This window comes from Hyposmocoma kahamanoa, unplaced genomic scaffold (assembly GCF_003589595.1).
Source record: "Hyposmocoma kahamanoa isolate Upper Pololo Valley unplaced genomic scaffold, ASM358959v1 87, whole genome shotgun sequence".
NCBI lineage: Eukaryota > Metazoa > Arthropoda > Insecta > Lepidoptera > Cosmopterigidae > Hyposmocoma > Hyposmocoma kahamanoa.
The window spans coordinates 20,515,283-20,533,768 of NW_020654422.1; the positions used below are offsets into that span (position 1 = coordinate 20,515,283).

An 18,486-nucleotide genomic window follows, 5' to 3' on the forward strand; every position below is an offset into this window, starting at 1 on the left:
TTTTTTATTTTTATTCTTTGTTCAATGTATCATAGTTATATATTTTGCACGTCAAATAAAGTAGATTTTATTTATTCAACGTTCTCTTTTTGACACCAAAAATTACTGCCAGATTTCTGATCATCAAAGGTTTCAAAGAGATGAACAGAAAGCTTTTAAACGTGGTTTCGCCTGTAACCCACTGGAGGCAGTTTTCGGCTGCTCTATTTGTAGACCATACTTGCCTGGTCATAGTGAAGGACCACAGTGCCCACACATGATGCTTCCCACACTATCTATTCGAAACACTACATTTACGACTAATTTGATTTATTATGGACAGTAAAACCTATTTCTATGTTATAAAAATATATATATATATATATTATTTCTGATTGTTATCTAGAGACTGCAATGGGATAAATCATGCGACCTTCATACGAATACAGTCACGATAGCGGCATTGGGCTAACGTTTGTGGGAGACCCGTGCACGGTAGCGAGATTGTTATGACTTCATGCAGTTATATGTATACAGAGTTATTTGTAAAATACTACCAATCTCACAGGCCTATACTACTAACATCATAAACTTAAATAATCTCAGTACAGAGTACTAAAAAACCGACCTCAAAAGTACATGGAATTACGTCCATTTGCTAAGTTTTATTGAAATATCCCCTAGTTCGCCACTATACAGGATTTGACACTGGAGATAATAAAAATAGGTTCTCTCCTTGAATTGGAGAAATAGCAAAATCAACCATTAAAGTAATTGCTCCTAAATTAAATTTAGGCGCTATTTATAAAAATGAATGTTCATGCGTGAACAGCCACCCTTCGAGGTGGATGATTTTCTTCAAAATGAAATGGGACCACTATGGAAGTAACCCCTTTCCAACAAAGAAAGAATCATGAAAATCGGTTCACAAATACCGGAGTTATCGCGTAACATACATACAAAAAAAAAGAAAAAAAGAACATACAGTCGAATTGACAACTTCCTCCTTTTTTGAAGTCGGTTAAAAATTAAGTTGTTGTTGTCCGCTTTTACACTTTTCAAATCAGTGCTTCTACCATGAGATTACAGTCACAGCCATCGCCAGCGACTGCGTAAAATGTTTGTATACAAAATGTTGTTTCTTCTTGTGACCGTTAGAGGGGCTGTATAACTTGCCATACAAAATTGAAGCATTGGGTATCACGTAAAAGTGTGATTCGAGAAAATTGAAAATAAAGCTTTAACGTATTATATCCTTTTAATATTCATAATATGACTCTTATATACTTTATTTTATTTATTGGTCTTATGATTTAGTTAAAGATTCAAATGTTATTGTTATTACAATTAGAAACATTTGAAAATATTTTTTTTCTTCCTTGTGTTATCCGCCCTTGTTGCACCAAACCGGTAAATCAATGGGGCGTTCGTTTTATTATAGGTTTTTAAGGAAATATATTGTGAATCAGTCTTATTTAAAGGTTACTTTGAAAATTCGATGGATTGAAAGGAATCGACAGATTCATCTTCAGCAGGTCTCACTGGCCTTGTTGATGATGAAGCCTCTTGTTTCTGACATTTATTTTACATTTAAATAAGTTTTTACAAAGTGCAGGTGTTAACGTGTCCGAAATTCAAACGCACATTTAACATTTATGCAACGAGGACGGAGCGCGACCTTTTAAATGAATGAAACGTATGCCATCTAGAAGGGAGATCGACATGAGTTTTTGTCACAAGATACTAGACAGTGTTTTACATGTTTTAATGCAATAACATTAAAATGGGCTTTGGGTGCCGAACGTCCTTGTTGTTTCCAATGCTTCAGTTTGCGAAGTAATTTACGCTGTCGGTAGGGACAATTGTCACAGAAAACTCGTGGTAGAGGCACTGTATTTGGTAGTAAGGTTAAGTACTCGTAAGATCAAATGTACAAGCGTCCTCCCCATCCTTGCTCCTGCGTTTTGCGTCGAACTGACATTTACGCTAGCGTTTTCTTTTATTACCGCACAGAGTTGGCTCCGTTTAGAGCGATCTTTTTTATAATACCAAAGTCGTGCGACTGGTGGTAAGCGACACGCTTATTCATAACAGTTGTAGTGCCATTCGGAGCTTTAAATTGCAAAGATTTTAGAGTTATTGCCACTATCCCGTCACCCTGAGACATAAGTTGACAAGTCCCATTTGCCTATAACTTCACCAGCACTCTTACTTCGACACTGGAACACAGTAATGCTCATAATCTAATGAATTATGACAAGTCATTGTTTATGATGTTAAAAATATGGTCCTGCAAGGTTGTTAGCATTTTCTACATAACCCTGTGTATAGTATAAACTTAAAGCAAAACTGTGCTGTAATACATGGTACAACAGAAGATGTAATAAGAACATTACGGTGCAATTACAAATATTAAATTAAATATGCAAACATTAAGTTATGAAATATTATTTCACTTATGCGAGAACAACAATGTTCTAAGATACAATTTTGTAAACTAAATACTATAAGAGGTATATAAAAGCACATATCATCATCGTCATGGACCTATAAAACGTTCCACTATTGGGCACAGGTCTCGTCCAATAAGAGGGTTTAGATTTCAGACTTTTGCAGCTAATTTTTGTTTGCGTTTTTGTTTTATAACTCTAAATTTAATGGTTTAAAAAATATTGTCAACCAATTTATACGTCCCGACGTGCGGATTTCATCATGATGTTGTCCAGCACTATAAAGGTCATGGTAAATTTCAAATAAAATTTCGCGCATAAATTCCGAAAATCTCGGAGACCCGGACTCGAACCTGTAGCCTCTACTTGAGAGGTGGTAGGTCAAACGATTAGACTACGGCTTTAACCTCAAGAGTTGGAGTGTATTATCTATGAAAGAACAACTAGTCAGCCATCTTTTGATAACAAAAGACAAAACACGCGCCTTTTGCAAAATCCATAATTGTTGAGTTGTGAGCCAATTTTATGTGATGAAAAACATTGTATGTATCATGGATGGTAAAAAAAATACAAAATTCGAGTTACTAAAGCCTCTGACTTCAGGCTTCTGATAGTTCCTAGTTAGTAATTTCTCATTTACCGGACGGTAATATAATAAAATAAAATAAAAATATTTTAACAATCCACGTTTTATACTTCAAATTAGATTGTTATCATATTTTTTATATTTTATATTTAAAATTTAGATAATTAAAACTGAATTTAAAAAATAATAATTCAAAATTGAATTAAAAATGGAAATAAATAAATTTGCTATTCCGCGAACCTAGTAAAGGTTACATCGTGCAAAATAGCTGCGCTTGTGTTGAATATTTTTTGATGCGCGCGAGAGTCGAGCTGTCAACAGCCCCTGGGGATTCCTCGTGGAGAGTAGTTGCGCTCGTGTTAGTTATTTTTTTAAATTTTATGCGGAGGGAGGGTGGGATAATTAACTGCATGAAAAAATATTCAATACTTTTATTCTAGGTTTAACCTTCACTGGGTTCGTGAAGTAGCAAATTAATTTACTTCCATTTTTATTAACATGGACTTCAGCAAAGTAAGGCCTGAATCGATTAATTACTTAAAAATGTAATTGACTAAAATCTACAGAGAAAACTCAATGTTGTATTAGAGTTCAGTGGCGAGTACCGTAGATAATACAATTTTGTACAAGTTCCATATGCTTCACCAGGCACCCTTACCCTTCAAAACCGGAACCCTGTATGGCTTACATTACTACTTCCCTGGACAAACTCTTTCGCAACGCCTACAGTACTAACCGTCGTGCCACCGAGGTCATCGACTTTTTTTCTTACTATTCTACAGCTCTGCCTTTGATGATGATATTTTATATAAAGCCTTTAAGAACTTCAGTAAATCGTTGATCCATAGACACGAAGTTCCATGCGCCATCCGAAGTCGATGTTTTTCCAATTCTGCTTAAAAAAACTTCCACTACACCCAGCACTCGAGGCCTACCATCTTATTACAATATTTACGTTTCGGCGTCAAAAAACAAAGTAATATCGTGCACCTAAGATGCTTACCATCGACTTGTGGGATTATCCCCAACTTGGCTTAGATATTTTCATGTTTTACGGATAAAATTGGTTTTCCCCTTAGCAAAAGGAAACCCATTATCGTCGGTAGGGTTGCGAAGATCCGGATTTACAACGACCCGAGCGCCTTTTGAATTTTTGGTGAAAATAACTTTTCATTGAGTCGCTTGGTAAAAATGGCTGAATAGTTTGGCTATTAAAAACTGAAGAAAAAATTTTAAACATTTCTCACAGATGGCGCTACTACAAAAATGTCGTCAAATACAACAAACAAAGATGCAGATCTTTGTTCGTTGTTGCAGAACAAGGACACAGAACAATTCTTATGGTCTAGTATCTTTCTGTAGCTCAGTTAGGATAACGTCAGGCACGGTATGCTGAAGGCGCTGGTTCGAATCCAGCCTGATCGAACGAACTTTTTAGTGTTCGATCTTTAATTAAAATAATTGAAAATGGAAGAAAAACATTGTGATGTTCAATAACTTTTCGCGTTATCTTTTCGGAGCTTTGCATCTTACTAACATTAATTTTGATGGTAATGGCATGGCGAATTGTGCCCTAAACCCTTTTCTTTATGGTTGATGATGATGATGATGTGTGTTTTTGATCTTGTTACATCGCGTAACCATATCACGAACGATCTGAACCTTACCCTAAGAATTTATGCTGCCCTTTTGATTGAAACCAAAATTCGTTTGAAAAGAATTGGAAGCGGAAATAAGATTTATAAACCGATTTCGTAATTTTTAAGACACTTACAAATTGTTGAATATTTGATACCGCAATGCTCTTGTTTATGCTTTATTTGAATCTCTATTGACAATAGACTAGGTAATAACCTAGAAATAATTGTCATTCAGAAAAAATTCTTACGGAAACTGTTATGAAAAACTGTAATTACAGCCCTATTTCGTAAGCTTGTTACTGCGTATCTAATTTAGCTGAATCCAGATTTGCGCAGGAGTGTGAGATTGACAGCAAGGATTAGGGGCCAATGCGGGCGTAACATTGCGTATTGACGCGTAGTATTGTATACTACAGACTTTCGCTTTACATAAGTTTATTAGAGCTTTTGTTTTTCCAGAAACCCTTACCCAGAACTAGATACATACGAGTACATATCATCAAGCCTGTCTCAAGGCCCAGGCCATGTAGTCAGTACCAGCATCCGTTCAGTCGTTTTTGAGTTTATCGCAATCAGACAGACAGACGTAGTAATGTAGTGATTACACATTACATTGTAGAGATGTTACACATCTATATTTTATACATAAAATGTACGAAACTGATTTAGGAAGATTATTGTCATACTTTGCGGTGCAGTGCGGCCTGCCATAATGTGCGTGAGCCTTTAGAATATTTAGATATCTTGATAATAATCAGTGAATTTTTCGTCACGACTGACCGCCCCTAAATCTGGCCGCCCTAGGTCCGAGTCTACTGGGCCTTAGGGCAAATCTGCCACTACCCCCGCTTCTGACACTTGCGCGATCTGAGAGTGATCGCTAACCCAGGCGCCCCGCGACACTGTGCTGCATTTCACGCCTGTAATTGCCAAACCAAAAGACTGTATTGGTGCTTACCGTGTCATGTCGAAATAATTTCTAAATTTTCAAATGTACAGAGTATTTTAGATTTTAATATCTCATTTAAAAACACCCCCATAGTTCGCTAGAATCGGAGAGGATCGAGCTGCCAAAAGAGTTTATTTGGGGCAACTACCGGGTCGTCGTCCAGTGGGCCGTTCGAGCTATCGCTGGAAGGATGAAGTGGCCAAAGATGTAAAAGAACCTGAACGAGTCCGAAAGGTCGGAATTGGCACAAGACCGACAGAAATGGCGTACTTTGGTGTTGGAAGCCAAGATCCACTTCAGGTCGCTGAGCTAGCAAAATAAGTAAGTAAGGTATAGATTAGGCCTAGAGAATATGAGGATTGAGGGCTGTCAAATCAAACCACTGTAAGTGAATTTACAGTGTATTTATTGGTTTGACACGGCAGACATGCCCGTTAATTCTTGTTAACTTCGACCCGGCCTTGTTTAAGGACATCCCCGATCTAACTGAGATATACATATATTCCGAGGTTTACCTAGAATGGATTTTAATGTCAAAATGATGAAAAAGTTTCTACAGGTGTTCTATAGTAAATGTGTTTACGCTGTGACGTCAATAAGGGTAGGTATGTTCAAAATACCGAATTCACAACGGTCCCAAGAATTGTTTAAAAAAATTCAATTAAGTACCCAATTCGGGCACCATCGCAACTAATGCATTGTCATTCACACCCTGCCTGCTATGTATATGGCAGTGGCAGGCGTAATGATGCATTTGGATGCGACGAGGGAGGCAAAGAGCATATTATATTAACGCAGTTAGTTATCTTTTCTGATCCACTGGAAAACATTCAAAGTGATTTGCTGTATAACCAATTTCACAATCTCAAACGTGTAGAAAGTATATCTGTGACATCGTGTTTCCTTATGTCTGTTTTACATGACAGTTTTAAAGCGATGATCAATAAATAGGTTCGCGAAGTTTGTCAAAATTCTCAATTTTCAAAAAAACCTTATCCAGTACTAGATTTTGAAGTGATAATGATGAAAATGTTTCTGGAAGCGTTCAATAGTAAGGTGATAGCGCCAGTGACCGACAAGTACTACTATTCGACATCTTTTGTTAATTGATTTCTAATAAGATTTAGGGCAAATTTTTTTTATCATAGTAACACGTTTCTTATTGGTAAGTGTCAATTACTGGGTGTTCATTACTGGAGATTTAGCGTTTCAGATGGTTTCAGGATATAATAATGCACACACACTCATAGCCTCGCACTAGGAAAACCCTGTACCGCGGGTGCCATGGATACACACATAGACAACCACAAATAACACCCAAAGTCACCAGAGAGAAATAAATGTAGGCCATACAAATATTTCTCCCGGCCCTGACCTTTGCGTGGCAGTTAATAATCAAAGTAAATAATTATATCTGTCAAGTAAACTAATCACGGTTGATATATATTATTATGTTTAAAAACAAAAAGTTTTTCCCTTTAAATGTCGATCATCGGTACATTCACTTTGAATGTTTTTACACTGTGACATCAAGCGAGGTGTAGACGCATACAGCGTGGTACTCAGGGGTACTTAGGGTACTAGGTGAATTCTTTTGTGCAAGCGTTTTCTGTCGGAGGCACTTTTTGGCCGAAAATGGGATCGAGGTTAGCGTTTGTGAAATGTTTTGCTATTTATTTTCGTAGTTTGTGCAGTTTGAATAACTCTTTTATATTTGTGAAAGGGATATAGCGGTGGTATACTCGTACAGCAAATGGTTCTTTAATGGTGTCCTGTTAATTATATTGACACCTAAACGTTTATTTCCTAAATGACTAGAATTTAGATCGTAACCGAGTATAGCGTATCAATTTAGTTAACTTTCAAATGTAAACGTTTTCCACTAATCTGCGTACGTCTACATTTTTTATAAACGAATATAAATCATTAATTCTTTCATTCGTTTCTTCAAAGGAACGAGTGTAGCAAAACTGCACTTATAATTTGATCACATTTTAAACTTGAGCGTAGTTATATTATTAATTATAATATTTATTATTATATTGTATCTATTGTACTCATGTTTATGTCTTATGACTAGTATTGATTTGCTTGTGGATTGTCAATTGGTTTGGAATGGAATGTGGGCATTATAGGGAATGAAAGGACATTTCTCCTTGCACTCTCTTAAGCGTCTCCAAAACTTTTTGCCGTTAAAATCTAAGATCTATTTAGCCCAATGTAGATTACTGCTTTTTAAGCTATAAGAGCTAAATAAGCTTGCAAAATTTTGCAAAATGGTTGCAAAATTTGTAAATAAGGTTCATCTTAGGCCTTCGTAAATATGACCGAATCTCACACTATCGCAGTCAGCTCAAGTGGCATCCCATTCGCCTCCGCAGGAATTCGCATATTGTGTCTGTTCTCTACAATATTCTATATAACCCGGTATCTCTTAATTGGATATCTGAAAGAACGTTTCAGCTTTTTCAGGTCTCAGGATAAATCCTATTGCTCCCTCGTTAGTTTTCAGTTTTTATTCTCACTACCTTCACTGTTTATGCGGTCAGAATATGGAACCATTTCCCGTTACTGTCACGATAACGCACGGTAACTCCTTGTCTATTTTTAAAACGAGAGTTAAGAAGCACTATTTATCCACTGGTTCATCCATTTTACAGGTATTATAATATGAAACACGTTTTTATCTAAGTATTTATTATATTAATTCAAGATTAGTGATTTTGTTTTTTTTTTATTATATAACTTTTGTTTTTCTGTGCACGTGAACCAGTAGTATTGTAATTATTTTGTCCTGTATTTAGGTCTTCAGGAAGAAATTTCTTATAGAAAAAAGCAGAACGTTTTGTTTGCGTTTTCCTTTTTAGTTAATGTGACTTGTATTTTCCTGTGAAATAAACGATTAAATAAATAATCTCAGTACAGAGTACTAAAAAAACCGACCTCAAAAGTACGTGGAAACAAGTTTTTCTGAAATTGGTCACCGGAAAGTGCGTAAACCCGGATTCATTCCCTAGTTCGCCATTATAAGAAACTTGACACAGGAGATAATAAAAATCGGTTCTCACTACTCAAAGTATATTGAGAGAGAAAAACGCCTTGAATTACAGAATAGCAAAATCAACCATTAAAATAATTGCTCCTTATAATAGAATTTAGGCGCTATTTTTAAAAATAAATCTTCATGCGTGAACAACCACTCTTAGAGGTGGATAATTTTCTTCAAAATTAAATGCACCACTATGGAGGTACCCTCTTTCCAACAAAAAAGAATCATGAGAATCGGTGCACAAATACCGGAGTTATCACGTAACATATATACAAAGAAAACGTTGAATTGAGATCCGCCTCCTTTTTTGAAGTCTGTTAAAAAAATTACAATTATTACGTGAAAGTATTAACAATTAGTAGCAAATAATCAATAATTAAGTAGTTATCTGTAACAGCGTGTATATTTTTTTGTTCTCAAATAATTCAGACATTGATAGGAGTTTGATACGTGCTTTAGATATGACAGTGGTAACTTACTAATACGCTGCCAAATGACAAATATACATATAAATATATGTTAGCTTAGGTACATTCCACTACAGGGCACGAGGATTGTTTACGACGGGCATTTTAATGGGATTTGGTGACTTTACAAATTTTATATTTTTGCAATTTTGCACCTTCAGTTGTCAGGTTTTGAGTCGAGTCAGGAGATCGGCTTATAATTTCATTTTCCTATTGTCTTTTGTCTTCCCAACAATATTTTTTATGCTAAAAGTCGAAAAATTAACTCAATTTTTGGGTCCCCGAGTGTTCTTTTGTGCTAAAGAATGAAAAAAGTTAAAAAATGGTAGACTCGAGTTTTAATAGAATTTTCGGAAAGCGCCAAAGGAATTTTATTGTTCTATGAATAATGTATAAATTATGCTTTTTAAAATAAAAAAATATGAAAGAGTTCTCGACGTTATGAATTGAAATTAAACGGAATTCCTCGGAAATATTTGACATAATATTTGCTGAGTTATTGAATCTTTAACGATGGAATGTTATAAATGTATTGTGAAAGGAATTAAATATTTTATATTGTAACACAACAACTGACAAATATAGTAACCTCACCTTGCCGCTAGATGGCGTTGGAAGTGTTCACTACATTATCATTTAAGTTCAAAAGGATAATTGCTGGCCATCGGCGACCAACTGAAAACTGTCAGTGTCAAAAAAAGAAAGAATCGCTTTGTATCGAATCATAGGCCTATGAGTGGCACTCCGGTACTTCCACTTGCTCGGATACTTGAATGATAGTTTATAGAATTGTCGTTCTTGTCATCATCAAGTATATAACCAGAAATTTGCACTGAAAGAGTTTGCACTGAAATATAAACAGGCAAACTGACCTGTGTGTACGTCTCCGCATATTCCAAAAAATATTCTGTATTTATTGTAATAAAGATAATATCTCTGACAATGCCGTGCTGTTCTATTCGGTAGTGTGGGACAAACAGCAAAACATCTAATTACAAAGCAAACGGAATCACATTTCATCGGTAATTAAATATGTAATTTTCGTCCATTATAGCAAAGCTCAAGTTAACTGGTCGATTTGAAGTGACACAGTTGACGACGCTGATTAACGACACCCGTCAATTGTTTCGAACTCGGGCTAGCCAATCGGAGCGCAGTTGTCACAGTAATGATATGGCAGAATAGTTTTCAAACAAATTAAATGACATTTCGTCTCTATTTCTGGTTCTACACTCGACGCTTGTCATGGATCACCGGCTGCCGCTTCCACCTGGTGGAAAGGTGACCCAGGATCGAGGATGAGCGCGATTACGTCTCTTACAACTATGTGAATAAAAGCTGTTGTCCATTTATAGATTCGGGCGTCTCTCATCACCTGCCTCGCTACGTTTACCTATCACTACTAACAAGTATCCCCTAAGGAGAAAATTAAGGCCATAGTCCTTCACGCTCGCCCAATGCGGATCCTAGATTTCACTCGTTATCCAAGGTCTAGGAATCGTTTTTGACAGACACGATGCTTTTATTCACTTTTAACCTTTGCCATAAGGTCTCGAAATGTTTTTATATAATTTGAATAATTTCGTGCATCGTTAGATACATTACACCTATTATCATCGTAGTATCATAGTACTATCGTACTAACATATTATTAGCAGTAGATCTCCTTGTGGAAGAGTTTGTACAGGGAAGTACTGCTACTTACTATTTCTGCCGCCAAACAGTAATGCGAATATTACTGTGTTTCGGTTTTAAAGGGGGAAATTACCATAGATATAGAAAAAAGGGGAGATATGTAATGACACTATGTAAGATCGGGTGCCGATGTCGCCACTTTTTAGCATTGTTGCAATTCAAACTTTACGCTCTATTATCTACTACCATAACTTAAAGATTTTGATTCGGTAGGGCTTAAAACGTGAAAACGACGTAAAACAATTTTAAAATTTAACAAACTTACAGTCACTTGAATAAGAGTTATATTACAATATTTCAGTATTTTTTTCATCCTGGTTCAGCCATTCACCGATAGGTGGCGTTTTAGTAAAAATACTACTAGTATATAATAGCTAACTATTACACGTTAGATGGCGCTGAAACTCATTTTTCGTTATACTAAGAACTCACTTAGCGCTTTTCACCAGCGTCTGCCGCGGCGGGGTACTAGTAGAACCGCGCAGGACGCGATGACCTGCGCGCCTGGCGGCCGTCGCCCGCACACTTTGGCGGTCGGTTCAGGCGCAATGTGGTGTAGGCGCACGCAGGTAAGTTCTCTATTAACCTCGCGACTTGCAATTAACTCCCACTCACTTCGCGGTCCGTGCCGCAATCGCAACGGTTTCGTGCCCGCAACCGCGGCAGCTACGTGCCCGCACAAACTTGCAGGGTCGTGAATATTGTAATAAAACCTCTGTCTGGCAGCACCGGCGGGCGCGTATGGAAACCGCTCCGTGAATTGTTAACCTTATTAACCTTAAACTGACGCTACTCAACGAGTGATGTGGTCCTACCTAATCGATGGTTGGAAACCATGTGGCCGTTTTTAATATTAAAAAAAATATTCCATTTTGCATACTATATCTACACTGGTACTGGTGTATTATTAAATTAATATATTAATGTAAATTATTATTATTTTCTTAATGGCGGCCACTAGGCTTGGGCCAGTTTTCTATAATTGTTTATAATTTATTTTGCATGCACAAGTAAAATAAAGCCGATTTTATTTTATTTATTTTTTAAATGCATTTGCTATGGAAATTGAAACAAAGTCAGAAATAGTAATAAGAAAACCAATCTTTTGATTTTCCTGCAACTTCAATCCAACCTTCTTTTATTTTGAACTCATTGGAAAAACTTAAAAATTACAAATACTCTACGTTTAATCTACGAGTATAATGGGATTTAAATATCTAATACACATAAATTTTTCTTCAAGCAACAGTAACACCCAAATTGACATGAAATTGAACGGTTGCCCGAAATATGAGTTGTGTTAAAGTTACTCGAAATAAAATGTTTAGTAATAATAATAATAATAATAAAATAAAAGAAATCAATTTAACGTGAATGCTTTTCGCTTCGATATTTTAGGAACTTTAATTACAAAAATCATAGTAAGAAATTCAAACATTTCAGTAAAAATTTATTGTCGATAAACATCAGTCTTCGTAAATGAACATCACTATATTTGAGTCTAGAAATTTCTATGGAGGCAAAAGAACACATTGAATAATAATAGAAATAGTAACTAAAAATGCAAATAGCCAGTGGAATGTCATTTCACTGGTTTTAAAATTTTTGTTTTCACTCCAATTTTTACAAGTTGTATCGCTACAACTTGACATTTTCACGTGTTACGAGAGATCTTGTATGTACAATGATCGCCATGTCACTGTGGCGACGTTTGTAGGCGTGTCCAAATGACCATATCGAGGCGACACGAACCACACCCCCATACCTTATCTCCCCTTGTTTTTCTATATCTATGGAAATTACAGGCACATGGTATGTTATAAAAAAAACCTTAACTGCTCAATATATTTTATATTGCATAGATTTAGAACAAGTTTTGTGATTCTCGTTCTTTCTGTTTTCGCTTGAATATAAAAATCCGATTTTTCATTCTTTTTTTTTTTGACAAAATGAAAATACACCTAAAAATTTTAACCATTCATCGTTAAAATTCCCTTTGGAAACTTTATTCGCTGATGTAAATAGGGCTTTTTGCAAAATAATTTGTAAGCCTTTGTAAGTAAATCGTTAATTTTCAAGTCCGTTTCGCAAAATATCAAGTTTAATTAACTCATCAATACACGTTTTCTTTGAAAACACCGTCATCCGACTTTGGGAGTCTTTAGGTATTTCGCTAGCAGGTTGTAACCTGCTTTTGTGTGGTCTAAGGTTAGGGAGCTGCAGCTTTTTGGTTTTTTTTATGATATCGAGTAACGGGATGAACAAGTCGCGGAATCAAGGTGGTAAGCGACACGCTACAACCACAAAGGAGCACTGTGGCTGTCACCCTGAGTCATATGTTGGCAAGTCCCATGTACCTGTAATTTCACTTTTCGAAACCGATACGCAGTAATGCTCATATCGCTGTTTGATAGCAAAAATAGATAAGGTGGCAGTACTTCCCTGGATGAGCTGATTCTCAATTACCTGTACAGCCATTAAACTACTGGTGTTTACTGTGTGGTTGAAACGGGAACCTTCCATCATCATTAGGAGCAGTGCGTTTCACCAGATGTACGTCTTCGTAAAAAAATATTTAGTTCGGCGTTGATGGTTTCATTGTACACTTATTTTCACCAACGATGTTGATGGACACTCTAGCTTTGAGTTTTTTTTTTAAATAAATAACGCACACATTAAACATAGCCCCGCACTAGGGAAACCCTGTGTCGCGGGTGCCATGGATACACACATAGACAACCACAAATTACACCCAAACTCACGAGAGAAATAATTGTAGGCCATACAACTATTTCTCCCGGCCCGGGAATCGAACCTGGGACCTCTGCGTGGCAGTCCGGTATGGTAACCGTTCGGCCACAGAGGCAGTATAGTATAGAGTAACCCCAAATCTTACTTTTCGCGTGATATAGATACCGGTAGTGTGTTGCGTTTCTTCGTTTCAGGAATTGAAATGAATTACTGGTATAAATGTTCTGGAATGTTTTAGACCACTAAAATAGGAAAGATGAAGATACTCTACTGAAAAACTCCTGTGTAGATTCTCCGAAGAAATGTGTCTTAATCGTAGTTTTCCAAACACAAATTTCCGTTACCACGTACATGTAAACACATAGAAGTGTAAATTACGTATTTCAATTCTAAATGCCTGTATCTTGCACCACAGCCACTCGGTGGGTGTTTCCCCGAATCCCTCCTTATCACAGACCCGCAGGCTTTCCCGTATTTTTGTTAACAACTTCTTTTCACAATTTTCACTACCACCCTGTATACGTGAATGGGATTTTTGTACTTGTTATCGGCAAACTTCGAGTTTAATTTTTATTTCAATAGCTTTTGGAAGTTTGTTTATTTGTTAGACAAATTGTTTGGCCTCTCTCAGTTATGAATTCGGAGTCGATTGTTCGCTTTTTAAGTGATTTGGGTTTGAGAATTCTTAAAGGCTCTTTCACGTAAGTTAAAATGAAGAACATTTTGTTAAAAACATAATTTCTTTGAAGATTGGATGTGTTAGAACTAAGGTAGCATAGTGAATGATTACTACTCAAATGAGTGGTCAGCGGTTTGAATCACTGTAACGGCATATGTATATCTATTACTTTAAATTACAAGTTACAATACGTCTCGTTAAACGTGAAAGAAAATTTCATGATGTAACCTGGTTGGAGACATTTTCTACGTGAAAAACCAATGACAAACCAACCAAATCAACCAAAAAAAAGCCAGCATTGGGCTAGTGTAGCCGATTGTGGTCTGAGCGTAAAATAGGTAGATGATGACGTGGTATCTAGGGTCTTCATATTCAAATTCAAATTCAAATTCAAAATAATCTTTATTTCATAGGTAAGCATTATTACACTTGAAATCGTCACAATATTAAACTCTACCGCTCATTCGTAAGGCAGATTCCCCTGAGAAGAATGAGCAAGAAACTCTAGGGGTTGCTCTTTGTAAATAACATTTACAATATTTTTTTTTTATTTGAAACATCAGAGATCGAGACTACCTCCATGAGCTAAACGGGTTACTACCACGGATTTTTGTCATCCAAGTACACAGAAGTTGTATAATAACCTTTAGTATAAAGTTTTTGTTTCACTATAGTTTTAAACCTCGTGAAAGGCAAATTTTGTATATCAACCGGAATCTTGTTATAGAAGCGTATACATTGCCCCTTAAATGATTTTTTGACTTTGTGAAGACGACTATCAAGAAAAGCTAGTTTATTTCTATTCCTCGTATTAATGTTATGTCTGTCACTATTTTTCATAAATAAATTACTATATGGAACTGAGACGTGGACAATCACTATATGGCTGCTAGTCCACCAGTTACTCAGCGAGCTAAACGATAACATTCGAAATGAGGTTATACGATAAAGCATCAAGGTCATCGACATAGCTGGTAGAATAAGCAAGCCGAAGAGGCAGTGGGCTGGCCATATATCGAGGAACCGATAACTGACGGGGAAAACGAGTTCTCTAGTGATGACCACTGCTCGGCACACGATCCACGATCTAGCAGTGGATTGTGTTAAACTGATCTTGATGATGACGTGGTAGCTTCGCACTTGCATTCTTATTAGCGGCTGAGTAAGTCTCTTGATTCAAATTGAAGGTAACCAACTAATGGAAATATTGTAGGAAACACAGTTTTGTAAATTATTTCTCGTCGAATAATAGTAAATTAAATCTTTTTAGACGTGACCCTTGCTTAGTAGTCACTGTCACGTACACGGCTTCCGCTACAGAGAGCTTAGTGTACCTGTAGATAACAATTTCAGAAGTGAAGAAGAGTGAGTTATTGCATTTTGCTTTCATGGTTTATCTGAAATGCACCTTCCGTAGTCGCAATAAAGTCTTCGTTGAGATCGTTAGAATATGTAAAAATTCTTCGTACCCCGTCAAAAATTGCCACTTTTCCTCTTTGCCTTTATGCAACTACATTCTGTTTTTTGACATTTTTGCTTAAACGCTTGTAGCCTTTTCTGAATTTACATTATCGTCAAACTATATCAAAATTAATGTTATGTTCCGCTGCTACTACTTTAGCGAATATTTCGAATATTCTGAATCCGAGACCATATAAATCTAGAAAACTCGAACCCACTTTGGAAGTCGCTTGTGCCCTAAGAGCTCTTGTACATCTAGAAATAAAATGTCCTTGTGTCATTTTGGACCGTCATTTCTCGGGTTCGGAACGGACACGAATAGGACGGAGTGCGCAAATACTCAGAATCAGTTATTAACGCAGAATTGCAATAAGTCGGTTAGAAAAAGCTTATTTCTATGAACGTAAGAGCGAAAAAGACGTTGTGTGTTTCGCGTGGGTTCGTGCGGACGCGTCTCGACACAGGGCGCTAACGAGGGGGTCTGTTCCCGTTCTTCGTGCGACATTCGTCCAAAACAATTACTGTCAAATAAGTAACACTCGACCAAATGAAAAAACAATGTCACGTATGAAGCTTATTTTAATTTCGTCGATTAATTCGCGATTGTTACACATAGGAAATTGAACTATTCCGGATTTAAATCGCGTATATTTGTTTAACCAATGAGAAAGTATTGAGAATCCGAGTATAGACGCGGAAAAATTATTGGACATTTGATACGACACGAAAACTTCTTCTTTAGGACCATTTTGGAGGGAAAGATCGAGGGGAAGAGGCCAACCTAGGCGCAGTTACATAGACCAAATAAAGGAAAAGACCGGTGTCGTATCGTATAAGGAGGTCAAGGAGCTGGCTTGTAGGAGAGATGACTGGAAGTGGCTCCACCGACAGGAGTATAACTCTTAACTTTGATTATGATATTTGTTTTGACTGTTGAGGTCACGGTTGAATCAACCATGACCATGGGATCTGGAAAGGGTCCGAAACATTGGTTTGTTAGAAAAAGCAATTGTACGCGATTTAAATCCGGAAAAATAATCATTTCCTACGAGTATTACTTATTTGACAGTAATTATTTCGGACGGATGTCTTTGACGGACGGACTGGTTTAGAAGAAACAACGGCGAATCAGCTTAATGCGACAAGTGTGGATAAGCACGATTGCATCAAGACGATTCCGCGTTTATAAGTTTGGTGACTCACTTGAAGAAGATTCGTGTACAACAGTTTTGAATGAAACAAATTTTCCAACGGTTGTGAAATTGTTCAACATGATTATTTTCTTTGACCGCAGCGAGAAGTATTGCTTCACAATACAGGAAAAGATCCTAGCTGGTCGACGTGCCATTCCCTACCTGTACATCTAGCCAACCACGAGCGGAGTACCTTACGATGGTAAGCATTATAGTGTATGCTATTGGTAGTATAAGAAGAAATTGCTACTCAACATTTAAATGAAATTCATAGTACTATCGTTAAACCATGACACAAGTCCTACGCTTACACACACATACATATATATATATATATATATATATATATATATATATATCATTGACTTACAAATAAATGGACGACGGGTGTAATACAAAAACCACGAAAAAAATGTCCCAAGTCAACCTATTTAAACGTAGTGACATGTAAAGGAATACGAAAAAGCTAAAACGTTGAATTTAAATTGTAATGTCATCGCAGTACTGTCTAATTCTGCTTGCTTCGCTGTCAGTCGAACAAACGAAGACTAAAGCGTGAATTACGCTCTGTATACGATTTTAACGCCCTATAAGTTCGGACACTTTTTAGCGCGGACCCGACGTCCATATAATTGTAAGTCAATGATTTATATTAACATTTATGTCAAATTTGGTGTAAACTTAATAGCAATACGTTCAAGCTGGGGAGTTAGTAAGTCTAAGACACAGATCTCTTGATCTAATTTGGATTCCGGTCTCCTGTAGATTTTGTCCTTTATTAAATAAAACCTGACTTCGTAACCAAACTTTGTGGAGAGAAATAAACTTATTAATGTTATTACGGTCATTCTCAGACTAATGTTCACTGCCTAATTTCCGTAACATTTTTTTTTAATATTCAAGTATATTATCGTATAATTATTAAATAATATTTCAAGATACAGTACTCGAATATTAAATAATATAAAAAAAGACATTTATTTATCCACAAAACACATAAACAAACATAAGCGAACAATTAAAACAAAAGAACCTTAATGTAGACAAAAAGGATGAAGACACAATTGCTGATTTTTAGGCTTCACCTTAAAGCTATTCGCTTGCTGCATCAGACCGACAAGCGAAGTGTATACTAAACACCAAGCAATTAATAGAGGCCCTCTGTGTTGCATTATATGTAAACTGTATATAAAAAAAAATTAAAAACAGAAAACATTCTAAAATTATATTTATTTGTTTAGTGTTGCTGACGGATTTAACCACCGACCAATTAGGAATTTAAGTTAACTAGAATTAACCGCTTTTTCAAAAACCTTGGATAAAATTGGTATTAATCCTATTATAGGTCTAAGATCTTTAACAGTCTCTATGGCGCTATTTTTCGGTAACGGTTTAATAATAGCAGTTTTCCAGTGCGTGGGAAATTTACCAATTTCAAGTGACTTATTTATGATAGCTGTAATTGCGTTCAGCGAGTAAGGTAATTAAAGGTTTGTCATAGTTAATGAGATCCCGTCAGAACCTATGGCATTAGAGGATGTAGAGTTTATAAATTTAGTTATCTTTTCAGGGGTAAAGTTGAGAAAA

The 18,486-nt window shown here is 36.3% G+C and overlaps 1 protein-coding gene across 4 annotated transcripts in view; it reads right to left on the reverse strand.

Moving 5' to 3' along the window:
* Nucleotides 1–18,486, reverse strand: part of LOC113235189 (teneurin-m) — a 504,828-nt gene that overhangs the window by 293,397 nt on the left and 192,945 nt on the right. For 3 of the 4 annotated variants that reach the window (XM_026470804.1, XM_026470803.1, XM_026470801.1), the window contains one exon: nt 12,938–12,942. The exons of the other annotated variant lie outside the window; for it this stretch is intronic. In XM_026470804.1, the coding sequence (XP_026326589.1) occupies nt 12,938–12,942 (5 nt within the window). The remainder of the gene's footprint in view (nt 1–12,937; nt 12,943–18,486) is intronic. 4 annotated transcript variants of the gene reach the window in all.